At 37.6% G+C, this 21,170-nt stretch overlaps 1 protein-coding gene across 2 annotated transcripts; it reads right to left on the bottom strand.

Moving 5' to 3' along the window:
- Nucleotides 1-2,178: 2,178 nt before the first annotated feature.
- LOC149267362 (Ubiquitin-associated/translation elongation factor EF1B protein) lies at nt 2,179-10,418 on the bottom strand. Of its 2 annotated transcripts, none has more exons than XM_089432363.1 (2): nt 10,220-10,418; nt 2,179-4,525 (listed from the first exon to the last, which is right to left on the bottom strand). In XM_089432363.1, the coding sequence occupies exon 2, from the start codon at nt 4,438-4,440 to the stop codon at nt 2,350-2,352; it is 2,091 nt and encodes a 696-aa protein (XP_089288489.1). In that variant the 5' UTR covers nt 4,441-4,525; nt 10,220-10,418; the 3' UTR covers nt 2,179-2,349. The 2 variants fall into 2 exon arrangements, with proteins under 2 accessions (XP_089288489.1, XP_089288479.1); XM_089432353.1 differs by having other exon boundaries at nt 2,179-4,486; nt 10,220-10,417.
- Between the last annotated feature and the right edge of the window lie 10,752 nt (nt 10,419-21,170).

The raw sequence follows: 21,170 nt of genomic DNA, 5'->3' as shown, positions 1-21,170 counted from the left end.
CCATATTGACAGTTGGCCAATACTCATAACTTCCCATTTGATATCAATTCTCAATATGTGATTCTTGAATACATATATAGCATCAATTATAGACATTGACATTGTCAGGAGTTGGAAAAATGTAACAACTCCAAGCGCGCCGACCAATTCATAGTGTTATCATCAAACCCCTATTGTGCAAAACTCAATGCTTTAAAGAATGTTTGTCACAAGAAAAGTTCCAAGATGAACCCCTATTGTGCAAAACTCGATGCTTTAAAGAATGTTTGTCACAAGAAAAGTTCCAAGATGAGCTAATCATAGTCACAAGGATTGCAATTATAAAGCTCTGGGTCACAACCAAACCTAATAAGGAAAATAGGCTAACACATAATGTTCATAACATAGGTAACCAAAGAATGATTCTAAATGAGCTAAAATCCAATAAGGGTTAAATCCATCAATAGAAAAAACTTTAGAAGTATATAATGCCCCAGAAAAAAATTACACTAATTAAGCACCAAGAGACCTCATCACTTGTAAGACATGAAAAGGATACTAATTAATTTGGACTTTCCAATTAAGATTTTTCAAAGTGAAAAGTCCAAATTAAAGGTTTTTACAAATTGTTGTCTTCTCAAAATTTTGAAGCAGACTTACTGTATGTTATTATTAGCTTGACATACCAATGTGTCTTCTGCTAAGCTTGTCCCTTCAACGGCAACATATCTAAAGCATAATTTAATCGTTGAAACTACATCGAAACTAAAACAATAAAGAGAATGACACTATTCAAAGGGGAGCCACTGTAATAATTTGTCATAACCTGAACCAAAATATTGAAATGGGCCAGCACCATCAGAACAATTTTCTATAAAGAACATTCAAACTAGAGCATAATAATACAAGCCCGAGCCAAGATCTTGGACTCTTGAAATCATCAGATTGAACTAATGGCACCTGGATTATTTTCAACTGCAAAATCTTCACATACCATGTGTTCAAGACAGAAAAAACCATAGGTGCCATTAGTTCAATCCCATGACTCTTTCTTCTACGTTGAATAACAAAAACTACGATAGCGGAATTGTTCTTTAAGAACACTTCGTCCAAACATTCAAAACAAGAAACACAATATCTATTACGTAACAGCCCTTCAACATAGGGAATTCTTTCACTGCTAGCAAATTTACCATAATAACTAGGAAAAATAAAAGCTCCAAATGACAGTAACACTCGGAAAAGCAAATGTTCACCTCACTCTCATAGGTTAGTGTCAAATACAGATTATCAGTGAATTCTAAGTGCACTAAAAGCAATAGAGGTTTATACAAAGCACCATGCAAACACGTAAATGAACCAAAGTTCCAAGGACAGTAAACATTGTGGTAAAACGAATGTTCACCCGGCTATCATTAAAGGTCCGTAATGTCTGTCGAATACAGTTGTTTATCATTGAATTCAAAGTGCACTAAAAGCAATAGATGTTTACAAAGCACCATCCAAAAGTAAAACATAAATGATCAAAAGCCAACAGAGACAGTATCAAAGGTAACAATGATGGTATTTTCCCCCTCCAGTGGGAATTAGATCTGGTTTGGGAGTTAAATTAGGTAGCTCTAATGGAAAGGGACAGGCTCTAGAAACACAACACACCCACCTTGAGATCGCAATTATAACATATGCATAGATATAATTTCAAGTTGGAGAAATACAATTGAAACCTTAAAAATAAAAAGAAACGGTAAGAAATCATCTTGTCCAAAAATGCCACCACCTTTAATGTACAGATAATACTCCATGTTTGGAAATTAGCTAAGTAATAAATCAATAATTTAGAAAAGGGACACATATTTCACACCCTTTGATATTTTATATGAAAGGCCACCACCTCGAATGTAGAGATACCACTAAATGCTTCGGAAATGAACTTACACAGTACACCAAAATTTGAAAAAACGTATTTTTCCCTATTTAATATTTTTAAATGCCCCACCCTTTAATATTTTATAAGAAAGGCCACCACCTCGAATGTAGAGATACCACTAAATGCTTCGGAAATGAACTCACACAGTACACCAAAGTTTGAAAAGACGTATTTTTCCCTATTTAATATTTTTAAATGCCCCTACTTATAGCAGTGTAATTGCAAAGTGCATAAAGAATCTCAGCCAACATTCATCAAATGGACAAATTCAATGCAATTGAAACCCAACTGCTTATTCCACAAAAGCTAACCAACCAATAAAACATGCCACATACAATCCTTCATAACAGGCAGGAAGCCCACATACAGACATAAGCAACAACAAATAGAATCACTTAAGGCTGACTGTTGTAATAAAAGTCCCCACAATTGACTTAACTTGTCTATAGAGGGGGCGTAGGGACCAACTGACGAGGCAAACTAAAAAGGTCCTTGCCTGCAAACGGATTTGTCCATTCACGTAATCCAACAGATGATGTTGCATTTCCAGACTCATTTACAGTTTTCTCTTGCAATCCAATCCCAGTATTATTATCCCTCCCCTTTGAACCTAGCCATATATCATAACAGCCACTATTGTCATCTGATGGACTGGAAGCTACAGATAAATGCTGTAAACTTCCTTCACAATTTACATTATCTCCTAACTTTCCCATAGAAGGGAAGCCACGAGAGAATCCAATCGAGCTGGAATCTTGTGGACTACTGGGTGACGGTGACGGTGCAACACTCCAATCAATATTTGTGTAATCGCAATTAACCATGGACCCCATACTCCAATCTATAGGTTGTCCTGTCACTGTTGGACCCCACACTGCAAAATGCCCCGAGGAGGAATTAGATCCATCCAATGAACTCAACAAACTTGATGATGGCATAGAAACATCTGAAGAGCCAAATCCCATTTGTCCTGAACTCCAACCTGCAGTCACAGAATCCATGGGACTAGATAGGTATGGCGCAAAATGACCCTGAATATCTGCCAAACTTTTAGCTGAAATTCCCACTGGAACCTTACCCACAGTAACCCCTTTCAAATGATCTGTGCCTGCAGAACCATTGTTGTATTGGAAATTTGATGGCAAAGAAGAATCAACATAATTCCCATTCCATCCAGAAGAAGGTAATATCAATGATGACGCAGAGGCAGAAGAAACTCCTACACTAGCAACAGGGAGCTGTGTTGTGTAAGATGATGGAGGATGCTGCATTACAACCACAGGTTCTCTTGCAGTCACCTGGACTGCTTTAATATCAGATACCCCAGTTCGGTGCCTAGTTTCAGCAGGCACTGTCTTAGAAGAATTCCCAACCTGACCATTATTTATGACAGGATATGAAACAGAAGGGGAAGAGGTCGAAGATGGCCATGAAATAGGAACTGGCACTTTCTTCTCAGCTGGAGATGGTGGTCTTTGCCAATCACCCTTTGCTTGCAACCTTCTTGAAGGTATAATGGTTTTTATCATTCCTTCTGAAGTTACAACTCTTGATGGGGTTGCCTGTGTTTTCCCTTTTGCATAATTAAAATCCTTTTCTTCTCGTCTCTGATGATAAGAGACTGGCGCTGTACTGGTATTTTTTACCTGAATTAAGTTGCCTCTTTGAGATGGAGCCTGTGCAGGAGCTGCAGATTGTTTATTACCATTTCCAGATATGTCCTTTGTGGTCTTTGTCACTGATGATGCCATTTTATCTTCATCCTTTGATGGAGAAACTTCTTGCCGACGGCTGCGTAGTATTTGTGCTGCCTTTTCCAAATCGCCTTCACAACCCACAATAGTCCTTTCTACCTCAGCTCTTGGACACTTAAATTTTATTTCCATACCTGCAATATGAGCAAGTTCTTCAGATATATCTATCTTCAGATTTCCTGCTGTGCTTTGGTCTTCATTAACTGCAGCTTCCACTCCTTCAATAAGCCAATTTACTGAATCCTCAACTCGGCCCTCATTCAAAATAAGGGCCATAGTCGCACGGTCTGATGAAAAACCCATCCCTACAAGCTGCTGAGATAGTGCTTCCAATTTTCTAGACATGAGATAGCCTGTACAGCGGTCCCTTAGTTCCTGTGCACGCTTCTCTTTCTGGCGCTGATGCTTCCTTTCGTTCTTATGACGAATTTTCTCACGTCTATCATTTCCACCTACCAAGCCTGGTGGATTCTCTGATCTGCCTATTCCATTTTTGTCTTTTTGATCTTCTGATTCACTAGAACAGCTACCATTGTTGGAAAGTGAATCACAATCTGTGTTAGTTGCAAAAGAACCAGAATTATCATCAATGTCAAACCGTCCATTATGCAATGAAGCCCCTGAAGAGACAGTTACTGAGTCGAGCATATGAAATGTGCCTGAGACTGGATTGTATGCACTGGCAGACGTGCCACCATTTGTTAATACGTGCTTAGGTGAGACCTTCTGATCTTTCACTGAGGACTTCTCCTTGGACTTTGATTTGACTGCTGGTGACATTGCTGCAATACCCTCTTACAAACCAACTGCCACTGTCCACCAAAACCTTTTGGTTTGACAAAAACAAAATGTTTAATTGCTTCAGCTGTTTTGAATAACAACAATAGAGATATAACCAAATCACATCTTCATGCTGTACTAAATTGAGTAAAAATAAAAATAAAAATAAAACATTTAAGTTTTAGCACATTATTATCAATTTCTATCACACATTAGTCACATATTATGAAGCTTTAATTTGAAGACCACACAAAATATATTATACTTGACAAGAAAATAAACAATATGCTTAGATGAACACAACAGAACACCATCCTTTGCTTGAGCCAGGATACACACTCATATTGCCCCAGTTTATATCTAGACAAATATAATAGGCGAATTGTAAAATGAAATTTGAGTACACATGGGTCGAGATGTGATTAGCATTCTCATTTTTCATTCTACTTCTGGACAGAATTTTCTAATCCAGTAGACTCCTGGAATAATGTGCAGATGGATTAATGTTGTAATACTTCTTTTGAAACTAATACTGTTATGGTATATTGTGAATAATTTCACTGTACACTGTTAAGTATAATCATAATACTCTCATGACATGGACACTCCCAATTATATTTTCCCCCCCTTTCCTAATTGTGTCTAGTCTTCATCTTAGTTGCAGGAAATGACTGGTTTGGCCACATCCCAATACCCAAAACGTCTGGAAACACCACCAGCCATACCATAACAGTGTTTCCAACGCATTTCAATAAGCCATTTCTAATGATGTTCCGGGCACTTCTTTTGGAAGTTTTGGCATCCCACCTAAGTGACCAAAAGGGGCATGGAACCCATATGAAAATATGGCCCTGTCTGTAGCAATGACCCTTCAAGACAGGGACTGAGCTTTGAAGAGTGAATTTGTCACCTTGGCAATTGATGGTAATAATAAACTCTTAAAGTTGATGTTCTTCTTTATCTTACATATTGACATTCTCCTTTGTCTTACATTTTCTTTAACATCTGGAAACACCATATGGTTCCGTCGGCAGTGTTTCCAAGGTGTTTCAACCATTTCCAGTGATATTTCAGGGAACTTTTTGGAAATTTCCAGAGCCAACCAAGTACCAGGGGCATGAAACCCATTGGAAAATATCACCTTCTCCATCCCAATTACCATTTAAGGCAAAACCCAGACAAGGTATTGAGCATTGAGGAGTTTGTCACCTTGGTCAATGGTAATTAAGGGTAATATTAAACTCTTACCATTTAAAAGGTGGTATTCTTTTTTATCTTATCTTACCTTTTCTATAATTTCACTTAAATTTTTAACGCTACCATTAATTGTTTTAGGATGTTTGAGAGTGGTTCCAACCTCAATCAGACTTCATACAGAGGAACTAGAATTTCTTATCCGATTCAAAATTCAGCAGACTTAACACTTTGATGGATTTCAGGTTGGTACTGTAGCATATCTACTGGATTCTATCATATATGAAGTCATGGGATTAGTATTAGTCAAGACCACCAAGCTATGGGATTTTGCGTTTCCTTCTAAATTGTCATTGTGTATCATTCTTATTTTGTTGTTTATTTTCATGCAAGATTATGTGTTATTTAAAGGAACCATGTATCAATAATTTTTTGCATTTTTTATAGGCTGTTCCTCCATATTTTGGGTGGTCACATTTCCAGACATTCCCATTTCAGAAACTTGAAAGTGTTTACACATTGTGCAACTTCAGCTTTCACTTATTATTATTGGCACATGGGATTTACCTAGCTTCTTAGACAAATGACATGGTTCCCAATCATGATGTGCAAAAGAAAAATTTGCCATATGGCCTGGAGACAAATTCCCATATGATCCTAGCAAGCTGATTCACAATTGACCTTAAAGCCTTTGAAAGAGGAAGCATTCTGGAGAGTCGAGACCAATGCCCACATACTTCAATTAATAACAGTTTCTTCAATAAAAAGTCTCCCATTAAATAAAACCTTGTGCATTTACTGTGATGTACCTACCACTTTGGATGGGATCATTTAGATAAATGGTTCACAAAAGCATATATAGATAATTTGATTTAGGGATAAGTTATTTTATGCAGCTGGATACATGACAGGCTAGGACTGATATCCAGCACAGCTAAGTACAGAAATATTACCACACAATGGGACATTGTAAGCACGCTAAGAATTTTCCAAGTATATATTTATCAATAACAACAGATATTCCTCGTGGCATTCAGGTGCCATTAAAATGAAGGTAAGTCATCTGTGAAACTATACAGTTGTAAAGTTGTGCCCAGAATAACTGTCTAATGTTAAGGAGGCCACCTTATATTAACTCACATTAGACAGCTTGGGCTATCAGAAATTGAGGTATATAGGCTCATGTGTAGACTGAAAGCATAGGTGCAATCACCATCACCAGCCTGTTTGATAGCAAAATGAATATCAACAATACCCCCCCCCCAAACCACATAACCAACCCCCCCCCCAAACAACACAACCAACCCCCCACCTTGCAATTCGTTTCCTGTATTTTGAGAACAGAGAGAAGCAAGTACGAGAATTTCAAAAGAAAATAAAGAAAGGAAAGAAGAATCACCAATGCAATTAGCCTAAATGAAAAGCAGTGATCGTTTTCAATTTCAAAAATACTGCTTCCCCAAATACTCCCTTGCAAAAGGTCAAACAAAATCTAAATTCAATATTATCAGACTTCCAAACCAGGCTAACAACATATAATTTTTTTACCTTGAGGGCATTTAATAAATGTTTTGGAATCTAAGCACGACAACCTTTTGTTGACATTGACTAACATGAATGACAATAGGATACCCAAGCTGTTAGCTCTACCAGTTGTCGCCAATGTTGCTGGGCATTTGGATAATTCCCTGGCAGCAGGTGACCAGCTTGAATCTTCCTGGGTGAGGCACACTAATCTACACCAACAGGTTTACTAGAGATGCCAACCATGAATGTATGGAAGCATCCCTCGGGTTTCCCCACAAAGGTTTCCTTGGGAAAAAAAGAATGGTTGACCAGTTTGAATCCTCCTGATTGAGGCACACTAATCTACACCAACAGGTTTACTAGAGATGCCAGCCATAGATGTAAGGAAGCATCCCTTGGGTTTCCCCACAAGGGTTTCCCAGAGAATAATAAAAAAACAATTGTAAAAATAAAGCCATGCAGGCTCCATTTGCTCCCTCACAAATCACCAATGGAAAAAGATAACCCTTTTAAACTGGGTGAAACATAATACTTCCAAGAAAGTTCACACATGTACATTCAAATTCTGGTTAATTGCATGTTCCTCGTAAGACTGTCAAAACAGTGGTGTACATATCCCACTAGTGTCTGCACTAACAAGTGCTGACACTAGTGAAACGGAGGAATAAATTAATCTATAAAAAGCTCTAGACTGAAACTTACTGCCTGAAGTATTTCAGAACTAAGCGTAAAAAACTGATTGAGTGTTCAGTTTTAACATATACAAAGTAGCCACTAGAACAGCTTGCCAGAAATTAAGGGTCCGTTCAATGATCAAAATAAAATGTGTCCCTATCCACTCCTTCCTTTATTTCAGTATATTGCTCACATATCCGTACTGGATCTATCACGGCTAATCTAAACAGAGTGAAATGTAAATTTACTGCTCTTGGCAGATCAACATTGAAAAAATTAATTAAGATACACAATTAGAAGAATAAATAAATGTGTCACAAAACAACATTATAGAGAAAAAATTCTCTACAAGCAGCATCCTGAATTGATGCTTGCCTAGGGAGAAGGCAGGTTTAAGCTGGATGAGCATCTCTGGATGAAGTGAAAAGCAAATATGGTTGCTACTGGTATAATAATAGTACTCTGGCCTAAAAATGTTCGAATTTCAGTATCAACATGGTAATACATATCAACATATATTCAATTTACACATTTAGGCAATGGCCCCGCACTCTCTTCAAACACCATTTCCACTAATTGTCGGGTGGACTCGGGAAGTCTTTTATGAAGGTGGAGAGGAGAAACTCAACACCAAATCCAAACTTGGAGACTAATGTAGAAAATAAAGGAAGCATCAAAGCAGAGGTTATGCTGAGAAGTCAGTCAAGCTTGGCTGCTGACATAGAGAGGAGGAACGAACACTAGTGTGAGCTGGACAATTTCATGCATTCAACACAAGCGGAGGCAGATAAAAAGACATATTGGAGACGGAAGCTGCATAACATCTTCCTGAAGAGTGGATTTGAGGATGCTGGCAATGATAACAAGCTATAAATAAAATGCTTCTTCAAGCGACTGCCATATCCGGACATTCAACCCTCCCCTGGTAGGAGCAGCAATGACAACAAGCACCAGCCACAAGATGAACAATCCGATGGGCGGGTGATAGAGCTTCCCTTCAGTTTATCTTAGCCTGGACCATTTGCCAATTCTTTTAAAAAAAATTATACTTCCTGTCACTGTTACGCCATAGAGGGAGTTAAAGAACTGCTACTTACTGTGTATTTCTTTTACGTTAATATGATATTTTTTCACCACAAAAGAAAATAAGTAATAGCGTAGCAACATAATCTGCTTATTTTTCTTGCCCCGCGCTCAGTAGCCACAAGCATTTTTCCTTTGCACTACGGGACATTTCTCATACCACATGTTTGCACATTTGCGAGATACAAGCGGACCACACAGACTCACAAGAGCAGCTCCTACTAAACACCTCATTTACCTAGTCATGAAAGCTAGCAACTTACTGATGCACTTAGAGAAAGATTCAGTAGTGCGAGATGCAGGTGTCCTTCGAAGAGAAAGATAGTGCAAATGCGACGTATTCTTCTCCAACGACGTCGAAAATTGATCAGAAACTCCAACAGCAGAAACGGCTTATGTTTCCCTGTATCTTACATTTTTAGCGATTCAGGTTCGCAACTGAATCACTCACTTATAGAAAGAATCAGCAGTGCAAGATTCAAGAGTCTTCACCAAAGAAGTCAAAAATCGATACGAAACTTCTAATACAGAAATGGTTTCCGTTTCCCTGTATCTATTGTCTGCCGCTGGTGGATACCGCACATCCACGGATCCACCACTTTTTCAGGAAGATCAAAATACTCCTCTACTATTGCTATCAATTCCGTGAATTGATCTGCTTTGTTCAAACTCCACTATTTCCAATTTGCCTTGAATCAAGTTTCCCCCTTTAGTTGCCAAACAAACTGATATGAAATTGATCCGAGAAGAAAGGAAAAAATGACACAAATATCCTTGACACACAAAGTCAAGCATATTTGTTTCCACAAATATGGCAATTCTCGTTCATTTATCGAAAAGTATAGATGAAGGCCAGAGTTGAAAGGGATTTACCACAAAGCTAGAACTGATACGAGCCGAACTTTGAACCTAGATAGGGGTTTCAAGCCGTATAACCCTAGGAAAAATAAAAGGGAAAATGCTCTCCCAAACCCTCGAAGTAAATTAGCCATCAGAAATGTATGCAATCCACAAAGATCTTGCGATGATACCCCTGTCACTATTATTTTCATCAGAGACTCAATCTGGCTGTAGCCCGCGGGCTTCGAACCCGTGTGCGGGCAAAGCCGGGAGTAATTACAGCAAACCTCAATACTTAGAGATCCAGAGAAAGGATGCGGAGAATTCCTTCAACCAAAAAAATAGCAGAAACCCTCAAGTTCAGGGCAACCATTTGGTTCCAGGATCGAAACCAACAGAGATGCGATGAAAGATATTAATTTTTTTTCTAAAATGAAATCGTGGGTATTCAGAAGCATACCTTTCTGAGGCATGCACAGCCAGCCGACCACTGCGAGTTAAGTTGTCGACGCGATAAAATCTGGATTTTGATGACGACGGTGATGATATTCGATCCAGAACAAAAATGCCAAATGCAAAATGCTTCAAAGAAATATATGAGGGGAGTATGGCGTTTTTAGGTGCCTCATCAATGGACTCCGGAATTTTGCCCAATTGAATTTCGGCTTTAAGTCCGTTTCCCTAATTGTAAAATAATCCCCTCTTCGAATCCGCTTCAAACTTATTATCATCCTAATTATGATAATGTGCGAACTCATCCTCCAAATCTTAAGCGACTGGCTTTGTTTATATTTGACCAAATTTAGTTGAGTTAAGCTAGGCCCGGTGGTTAGAGTGTGGTTTGATTTGAGTTAGGTTTAGTTGCTAGGGTTGTGTGTTGTTGGATTGTCATTGAAACTTGGACCTCGCAAATAGAGAGATCAATAGTGTGGGGTAGCTCTGGGATAAGGGGTACTTAGATCAAGCGAAAAGAAAATAAAGTTAAACTAGAAAAAATTATGTTGAAAATTAAAATTGAGATACCCTAAATCATTGGGTTTTTTTAGTGTTTGAAAAAAAAAAATAGATGGAAATTTAATTATTGAAAAATCCATATTTATCTTAAAAAAAAATACTTAATATATAATATTATATTAATATTTAATAATTATATTTATATAGCAAAAAGATGCCATGATAAGAGGGTATTTTAAAGGTTGTAAGATACATGTGTATGATCTTGATTATGAACTTTAGTTATAACATAACTCTATGTGTATTTGGCACTTACTCTCTCATTTAGGTTCTTATGAAGTAACATTGTATGTAAACCTAGTGTTAAACAAGACTCAATAACTTTAATGGATGTTTGTCAAGTAAGAATCTCCACTTTTACATCGCATGTTGATTGAGTCGTAATTGGATCACTTACCATGACAAGATCTCATTTCAAGTCTTGTGGACAATTTTTACCCTTGAAATTGAACATTATGAATTAAAAAAGTGGTAGTTGATTCCAAATCCAAATCATATGACAATTACACTAATTAGAATTCTATGTTATTTTGTGAATCAATATTAATTGTGCTAATTGGGCTTATCTCAAGAAATTGGGAAGAATGTGTTCAAGAAAGTGTAACTAGGTTTGGTCATCATAAATGTAATTTTGATCTTTGCACTTGTCAAACAAAAGTGTTATTATTTTTGTCATTATCAATAATGGGTTTCTTGCCCATTTGAAAGGTCAAGCACATGTTTAAGTGCTTCTAGGAAAGTCAAAGAGTCAATGTAATTGTTAAAGACCCATGTGGGTATGTTACACTATGTAAATCTATGTATTAGAGTCAAAAGAGATCCTCCAAAGCAAAGACAAGTCTCCTCTTCAAGTCGGCTCAAAGAAATTAATTTTTTGTGCGCTTAAAGACATGCTGACCTCACTAGCTCAAGTCGGCACAAATAGGAGCCTGGAAAAACTCCTATATATAGGGCAGTTCAACCTCACAAATAGACCATCAAGTGATATCTAAAATCAGCGAAGAAGGGAGTCAAGAAAGAGGTGCAGAAAAGGAGCAAAAAGGTGCTTCTAGGGCAGCGAAGAAGGAGAAGTAGAAACCGAGTTTTGGAGGATTGTTTTGGGGCTAATCTTTGCCATACCTGTGAAGGAGAAAGGGTTTGTTTGTTGTCATATCAGATCTGCAAGGGCAACATCATAAGAAGAGTTTTGTTTGGGTGGAAAAGAGGCTCCAAATAAGCCTCCATCTCAAGCAAAGTGGATCCAACCTAAAGTGAAGAAAGGGAGCAAGAAAAAGGGTCAAGAACAAGTCTATATCAGCCACACGTGCGAAGAAATCAGACTTATAGTAGGGCAAGGAGGATCAGCCTCTCAACTCAGAAATATCCCTCAAGAAAGGTCTCATTCTCTAGCTCAATCATCAAGCAAAAGGAAGCCTGCCAAGCGAGAAGAAGAAGGAAGGAATACATTATGAAATAGGTTGTCAAGGAGACCTAGGGTTTCCACGGTCATGCTACCAGTTGCTGGAAGAAGTGCAAAGGAAGAGATCAAGGAACAGTGCAGAAGGAGGCATTGATTGAAGGACAAAAGGGAAGTTGTTAAAGAGAGATTGTGTCTTGTGCTTGGAGGATCCACTGGTCAAGGGTCTAGGGTTTGGCATTTGTCAATTGAAGCTTCAATGAGAGAAATTTGCAGAAGGGTTTTCCTCTCTAGGAAAGAGAGGTTTTTCCCTCGCTAAGAGCTAACATCTTGTTTTCTTGTCTCTTTTGTTTTGGTAACTATTTGATGAAGTAAGAAAACACACTCTAATAATAATAAGAGAATATTGTGGTAATAAGAAAAAGTAAAAAGTACCTCACAAATAGTTATCATCATCAGAAAAATCTCATCCTACCTGGATGCCCTGTATTCTTCAAAATGATATCAGAGCTAAGGTGACACATCAAGGAAGGGCATCTCAAGGACACATAGAAGAGTGAAGCATCAAGATCAAGAAGCAAGGACACACAAAGATTGAAGGATCAGATCTACAAGCTAGGGTTACAAATCCATCAAGAAGGACTATCATCCTCGGAACAAGGAAAGAAGAAAGCCTTCCATCTAAAGGCATCTACAAGAAGGTACTTCCAAGAAGGGTCTCCTTCAAAAGATCCTTCATCTTCAAAGAAAGGCACCCAAGTTCTAGGTCCATCATTAAAGATCTCCATATCTACACATTAAGAAGTTGTCATCAACAAGCAAATCTCTCACAAAGCACCTTGAAGGAAGCATCTTGAAGAACTCTAAGATCCAAGAAGTCAAATTATCAAATCTTCAAGGAAGCAACAAGATCTCTTCATCATCAACACTCTCAAGTAAGTATTTTTATTCCTCTTCTGAACATTTCAAAATGTCTTCTTGCAAGGAAAGCAACAAACTGGTTGGGATTGTTAATTTCCTTGCATGGAAAAGAGGATTGATCTACTTCTAAAAGAAAATGAAATTATGGACTACATCAAAGGGAATGTCATTGTTCTTGCAAGGGAACAAACTCAAGTCGTAGCAAAGTATAATAAGGATGAAACAAGGGCTCAAAGGATTCTGATAGAATCTATCAAGGACCATCTCATTGCTTATGTTTCCAAACTTGAAACATCTAAAGAAATCTATGATAAGCTGGTGGAGCTATTCTTAGTTAGTACAGTTGGAGAAGTGACATTGTTACATTATGAATTATATAAGATGAAGATATCCAAGGAAGAAGTAATAGCTCCCTACTACATGAAGGTCTCTGAGATGAGAGACCAACTACAAGGACTAGGAGAAGTTATGTCAAATAGAGAGTTAACTAATGTAGTGCTCAATGCATTACCTGAGGAATGGGGCAACTTTACATGAAGTATATATGCTAAGAAGGAAGCTACCCCATTGAAGGAAGTTTGGTCTCTATGCAAAATTTAGGACACTAGACTCAAAAGCCAAAGATGATGTGGGATCAAAGGAGCGGACATTTGCTGTTATGGCCAAGAGAAAAGGGAAATTTGGCAAGTTTGGTCCACAAGGAAAGGGTAAAACAAATATTTTCCAAAGTCCAATGCTTTGGCTACCAAGAATATGGACATTATAAGAAGGATTGCCCTAAGTTCAAGAAGGACAATAATAAGAGAAAACGAGAAGAAGCCCACATTACCCAAGAAGTGAAAGAAGAAGATAAGAAGCAGAAGAAGGAAGCTCCTCCGAATCTCTACTATGACTGAGATCAACTTCTTCACATAAGTCTTCTTTAAAGTTTTGAGTATCATAGGAACATGTAGAAGTAGGATAGAATGCATGATTTATGAGAATGGCATCTTCAGGAATATAGGAGCATTATGCAGAGATAACTCAGATAAAGATATTCATGTAGGAAGGATGTAGCCATTGAATGACTTCATCAATACATAAAGAAATGATCATGATCAGGAAGACTTATCTTAGAAGGCCACTATAATCAATAGGAAGGAACATTTGCAGGATGAAGACTATAAGGATCCTCCGGTGGAATCTTCAATAGAGGGTTCATGACTTTCAGGAAAAGCAAATGTCTTGATAGGAATTCCACTTATGGGGATTCAAGAAAGGATGATATGTAGGCAAGGAAAGATGTAGCAAAGCAAAGGAGATTGAGGTAATCTCAATCTAGGAAGTTGTCAAAGGAAGCTGAGATGATCAAGGAAAGAACTAAGATGAGGTATGTATGCATCTATGTTTTAGTTAAATTCATGTCATCATTTGTATCAATGAGCATGGGGAATTGCTCTGGTAGCATGGTCAAAAATAGGGTAGATCTCTTTCATTGAAGAAAATGCACGAAGGCATGGTTCACTCACTGATAAAGGTCAACATGAGAAATGTCCTCATATGGAGTATGAGGTGGTTGACTAAGAAAAATCTATAAAGAAGCATATGAGATAAAGAGATCAGGGATAAAAGGACACCACAGACACTAGGAATCAACATCCGACAGATTTGTTAAGACATCTCCCAGAAGAAGGCACGAGAACTCTGAAAAGGAAAGTAAAAGATCAAAGAACTCTTGACACCTGAAAAGGCCTTGGAGATGTGAAACATGCAGGATGTTGATGGTTCAAGCCAACAAAAGATGTCATGATGAAGAGTCATCTCAAAAGGTATTATTTGACTCAATGTTATATTTTGATTTTTCTTGAGTAATATCTGGATGGGGTCATGTAGGGCCACTGAAACAAGACTTGTAAGTACAAGTACAACTAGCATTCATGCAGTGGATGGAAATTCCTGAGAGAAGCATGATGAGAAAGAAGTAGCCATATGACGAAGGTTCTAGATATGTGTCAAGAAGGCCACTTTACATGAAGAAAGGATTGACATGACAAACTAAGAAGGAAAGTGATCGATGGATGATGCCCTACAAGGAAGAATCTCGACTGAATCTCATGACATCAAGGAAAGAAATTGATCAAGTAGTTGAAGGACCCACAAAAAGAAGTTGCTGATGAAAAGAAGAGTCCCTAAGGGAGCTCTGACAAGTCCCTAATTAAGAGGGAGCTTGGGCAAGTCCCTGGTTTGTTATGAAACCAGCTCACAAAAAGATAGAAAAGATAGTTGAACGCTTTAGAATTAAGCCTCTTCGAGGGGGAAACCTCCTTTACATTACACAAATGAATAATTCTTAGATGATACAAATGACAAGACCTTCTTTCTATATATAGGAGTCTAAGGGTTCATAATATAATCAGAGCCGACATAACAATAATAATGTAAGGGCATAATAATAACAATAGTGGGCTTCTATGGGGCACAATAATAACAATATGGGGACTACATGGGTACAAAAATATAATAAGGGGGTTGTACTAATAACAAAAAGGGGTTACACTAGTAGTATAGGGGCCTAACATGCCCTTCTCCTTCAAAAAGTGTTGTCTTCAACGCTTGAGTAGTTCTTGATGCTTCTGTATAAAATTCTTGTCCTTCTATGTGAAATCTTCAACAGGTAAGTTCTTCCACTTGATGAGATGCTTTGAAATTGATCGATTTCGTAGTTGTCGCCTTCTCAGTTCTGTAAATGCTTCAGGTTCCAATATGCTTTTTCCTTCCTTGTCAAGTTCTAGCAATATTGTTTGAATTGGGATCTTTTGCAACTTTTGAATAAGTGGCCATACTTCTTCGTCCTTCTTCCATTCATCCCTTGCTTCGTTTATCCAATCTGGTTGGATAATAGAAATAACACAAAACAATGCTTCCACATCCTCATCCTTTCTTGAGAGTGCATCTACAACAAAAAATTTCTTCCCTTTTCTATAGATGATGTCAAAGTCATAACCCAACATATTTGTGACCCATTTTTTTTGTTCTTCTAAAGATAATATTTGTTCTAAAAAGTATTTAAGACTATCATGATCCATTTTTACCTTGAAGTGTCTTCCCATTGGATAAGGTCGCCATTTCTTAAGTGCATGTAGTATTTCCAACATTTCCTTCTCATAAATAGCTTGCTTGAGATGTAGTCGTAAAAATACCCAATCATCTACATCAAATGTTTTTTCACTGCGATGTTGATCTACTTGTTGTTTCATTCGATTCTGCACCAAAGTGGTGTTATCCTTTAAAAGTTGGAGAACTTGTTGTTGATGCTCGATGTGATCTTTCACTGCTTGAACCTTTTTCTTCTTGATATGTCCTTCTATCTTGAGAGTTTGAGGAGTGGTAATTTCTTCCAATGCTTTACAAGATATGGTCGGATTCATTTCTTGATGCTCGATGTGATCTTTCACTTCTTGAGCATTTTTCTTCTTGATATGTCCTTCTATCTTGATAGTTTGAGGAGTGGTAATTCCGGCCAATGCATTACAAGATATGGTTGGATTCATTTATTCTTTCTTGATGTGATATTTCACTTCTTGAACCTTTTTCTTCTTGATATGTCCTTCTATCTTGAGAGTTTCGGGAGTGGTAATTCTTGCCAATGCTTTACAAGATATGGTCGGATTCATTTCTTCTTTCTCTGGGGTTGGTTCCTGGCGTATATCCTCTTCTTTTGATGTTTCTTGATCCTTTTCTTCCTCCTCTTCATACTCTATGTAAAATAATTTCTTCTCTGCACACTTATGACCTTTAGTGCATTTGCTAACACAATTGTAACAAAGCCCTTTTTCTCATTTTTCTTCCAATTGTTGTGGTGTAACCCTTGTAGGTTGTGGAAGGCTAGGAGAAACAACACTTCCATCTTTATAGTTGTGAGGGGTAGACTTCCTTGTTGCCATAATTTTACTTTCCACTATGTAACAAAGCCCTTTTACTCTTTCCAATTGTTGTGGTGTTGCTCTAAAGAAGGTGTTGCTCTTTGTATCCTCATAATGTGCTATCATTTCCTCCGTGAAAATTGACCATGTAACAAGTTGTTTACGAGAACAAAGCCCTTTATACCATAAAAATTGGTCAGGTTCTAAATATGATGATGCAATACATACCTTTTGTAACAGTGGTACACCATGTAGATCAAAATATTGCTCCATTTGAAATATCCAATTTATCGGATCCTTGCCATCAAATTTCGTCAGATCGCCTTTTCTTGATTTTAGGCGCTCAATCTTGAAATGAATATAACTCTGTAATTTCGGTTCTTCCAGTTCTGAAATTGCTACCTACAGTAGCCCTTTGTGTCCTCTTTCCAATGCCACCAGTCGGATCCAAATTGGATTCTCCAAGTTAAATTTATGCCAAATCTCCCACGCTGACCTGATTATAGATTAGTTCAGTAGAGCGAACTTGTATAACGTGCCGCGTGTCACTGTTTCAACCTTTGGATCTGAATAATGTATACAAGAAACTATAGTCCGTCCTCGTTCTGCAACTTCTTACGAAATTTCTATCTGATGCTCAAAACAAAAGTTATGACTATTTTCTCCAAGTCACATGTTTGGAATGTAATTCAGGAGTTTGCAAAAAGACCAACTTCCTCAGATCATATCTCCGCAAATATTGCGCAAAAAGCTATGAAATTCAGACCTGAGGTTCAATGCGATTTTGTCTCAAATGGGTTTTTTTTCGCTTCTGAAATGTCGCAGAAAGACTTTTATAGCTAAAATGCCACGATGACCTATTTGGAGCAGCGAAATCCTAGAATCGAAAGCTCTGATACCAAATGTTATGAAACCAGCTCACAAAAAGATAGAAAAGATAGATCAACACCTTAGAATTCAGCCTCTTCGAGGGGGCAACCTCCTTTACATTACACAAATGAACAATTCTTGGATGATACAAATGACAAGACCTCTTTTCTATATATAGGAGTCTAAGGGTTCATAATATAATCAGAGCTGACATAACAATAATAATGTAAGGGCACAATAATAACAGTATGGGGGCTACATGGGTACAACAATATAATAAGGGGGTTGTACTAATAACAATAAGGGGTTACACTAGTAGTATAGAGGCCTAACATGGTTAGAGGGAGCTTGGGTACATTCCTTCACAAGAATGGGCATATCTTCCATAGTTGAGAGGGAGATATAGACACAACATTCTTGTATTCACTTGGGAAGAAATAATGGAGGATTGGGTAATCATCTAGCATCTGATGCTCTTTGAGGATGTGTAGGGAATCCAAGAGAAGAGTAGGCAAGAGAACCAATATTCTTTGAGGGCTGGGAACCCAAGATAAGAGTAGTCCTAGAAGGTCATACTCAGTGAACACCCGGGTGGGTATGTACCTTGAGAGACAATGATGAAGGTGTCTATAGTCATTGGTCTCACCAACATTGTACTTTGATTTGATGAAGAGATAGAGTTGTCAGTCAAGGCCTTGTTATGGAAACAATGTTGGTTACTATGATGCTAGAAAAAATGGATTGCCAATCTGATTTCTCTTATGTGAATTCTTCAGATTGAAAATGTCAAAACACCTTGTAATGATTTATGAATACCTCCCTTGTTAAGAGGGAGTGTTGAAGGAAGTGTAACTAGGTTCGGTCTTCATAAATGTAATTTTGATCTTTGCACTTGTAAAAGAAAAGAATTATTATTTTTGTCATTATCAAGAATGAGTTTCTTTCCCATTTGATAGGTCAAGCACATGTTTAAGTGCTTCTAGGAAAGTCAAAGAGTCAATGTAATTGTTAAAGACCCATGTGGGTATGTTACACTATGTAAAACTATGTATTAGAGTCAAAAGAGTTCCTCCAAAGCAAAGACAAGTCTCCTCTTCAAGTCGGCTCAAAGAAATGAATTTTTGGTGCACTTAAGGACATGTCGGCCTCACTAGCTCAAGTCGGCCCAAATAGGAGGGACAAACTCCTATATATAGGGCAATTCGACCTCACAAATAGACCATCAAGTGATCTCTGAAATCAACGAAGAAGAGAGTCAAGAAAGAGGCGCGAAAAAGGAGCAAAAAGGTGCTTGTAGGGTAGCAAAAAAGGAGAAGTAGAAACCAAGTTTGGGAGGACTATTTTGGGGCTAATCTATGCCACACGTGCAAAGGAGAAAGGGTTTGTCTGTTGTCATATCTAATTTGCGAGGGCAACAACAGAAGAAGAGTTTTGCTTGGGTGGAAAGGAGGCTCCAAATAAGCCTCCATCTCAAGCAAAGTGGGTCCAACCTAAAGTGAAGAAAGGGAGCAAGAATAAGGGTCAAGAACAAGTCTATATCAACCACACATGCGAAGAAATCAGACCTGCAGTAGGGCAAGGAAGATTAGCCTCTCAAATAGGAAATATACCTCAAGGAAGGTCACATTCTCTAGCTCAATCATCAAGCAAAAGGAAGCCTTCCAAGCAAGAAGAAGAAGGAAGGGATACATTATGAAATAGGTTGTCAAGGAGACCTAGGGTTTCCATAGTCGCGCTACTAGTTGCTGAACAAAGTGCAAAGGAAGAGATCAAGGAGCAGTGCGGAAGGAGGCATTGATTGAAGGACAAAAAGGACATTGCTAAAGAGAGATTGTGTCTTGTGCTTGGAGGATCCACTGGTCAAGGGTCTAGGGTTTGGTATTTTTCAATTGAAGATTCAATAAGAGAAATTTGCATAAAGGTTTTCCTCTCTAGGAAAGAGAGGCTTTGCCTTGGCTGAGAGCCAACATCTTGTGTTCTTGTCTCTTTTGTTTTAGTAACTATTTGATGAAGTAAGAAAACACAGTCTAATAATAATAAGAGAAGATAATGGTAACAAGAAAAAGCAAAAAGTACCTCACAAATAGTTATCATCGTCAGAAGAATCTCATCCTACTTGGATGCCCTAGATTCTTCAACAAAATGATTGTTATTTTCCCCATTTAAATTTATGCTTATTGTTGGATGATATTATTTTATGAAAAAATTAAAATTTACCTACATATCATCTTCTAAATAAGGGAAAAAAAAATATTATAACGTCAAAAAATACTAAATAACATAACAATATTATTGTTAAATAGCTTTAAACTTTATAATGGGAGACACCATAATATAACGAGTCAAAAAGATCTCATTATTTTTTATTTATAAAACCCATTTCACTATTATTATTTAAATAAAATTAATAAATTGTTTATATTAAAATAGAGAAAAAATAGATTATAAATCATTACCTTACATTTTCACACATCTTAAAGATTTCACTATCCAATCCCTTACAAAAAGAAATTTCCATACATTTAGAAGTTCTTATCTTTACATTCCAGTACCTGCCATATACTCTAAAGCAGACACCTAACAACAAAATATACTTGTAATACATCATACAAAACTTTATGAGAGACTAGAACCAAATGGCTCTACTTCTCAGAATTCGTGGGCTCGGCATCAACTACATGATTCCTGTTCCTGGGCTAAACTGCGATTGTTTCTAGCTTCTCTTGGTGGTTGTTCTTTTTTTTTAAATGCGATTGTTTCTAGCTTCTCTTGGTTGTTGTTTTTTTTAAATGGGAGGGGCTAGTTTTTAGAAAAAGTATTTATCGGTTTTTTTTGTACAGTCAATGTTGATGTCACATCTCATTACAATTTTTCATAAAAAAATTTATATGTTACAACACAGCGCCTTAATCGGGACTCGATCGTTGGTGGGGTGGGTAGCAGCCGATTGCCCCAACCAATTGATCCATGCACTCATATGCCCTCTTGGTTGTTCTTCAATCCCTATTTTAGAGCAGTTTCCACTCTTCCCACTCCGATGTTTAAAGTTGTTGCTTTTTCCTCCATGAAAACCTGTAACTTTTTCAAATTATGTCCAGAGTAACTCAAATTTCTTGTCCAATAACACCAATTGAAGCCCTATCCTTGTTTGTCAGTTCACTGCGCTTGTTCGTAATCTACAGCAGAGCAACAACATATTCCGACAACCTTTGGTTCATCCAGGCCAGTGCTTGCTCAAAGTATTGTTGGCCAGAGAAGCCATTGGACTAGACTTGTGAAATCGCACCCCTGCAATACTGCAAATGAGG

The sequence above is a fragment of the Pinus tabuliformis genome, chromosome 6 (genome assembly GCF_031772625.1).
Source record: "Pinus tabuliformis cultivar Carrire ecotype Pingquan chromosome 6, CPIR1, whole genome shotgun sequence".
NCBI classification, from domain to species: Eukaryota; Viridiplantae; Streptophyta; class Pinopsida; order Pinales; family Pinaceae; genus Pinus; species Pinus tabuliformis.
The sequence above is the reverse complement of the archived record's forward strand: the minus strand, read 5'-3'. Positions and strand labels throughout refer to the sequence as shown.

Excerpts from the sequence above, each read along its gene's own strand:
- LOC149267362 (XM_089432363.1), bottom strand. The coding sequence starts at position 4,440 with ATGTCACCAGCAGTCAAATCAAAGTCCAAGGAGAAGTCCTCAGTGAAA.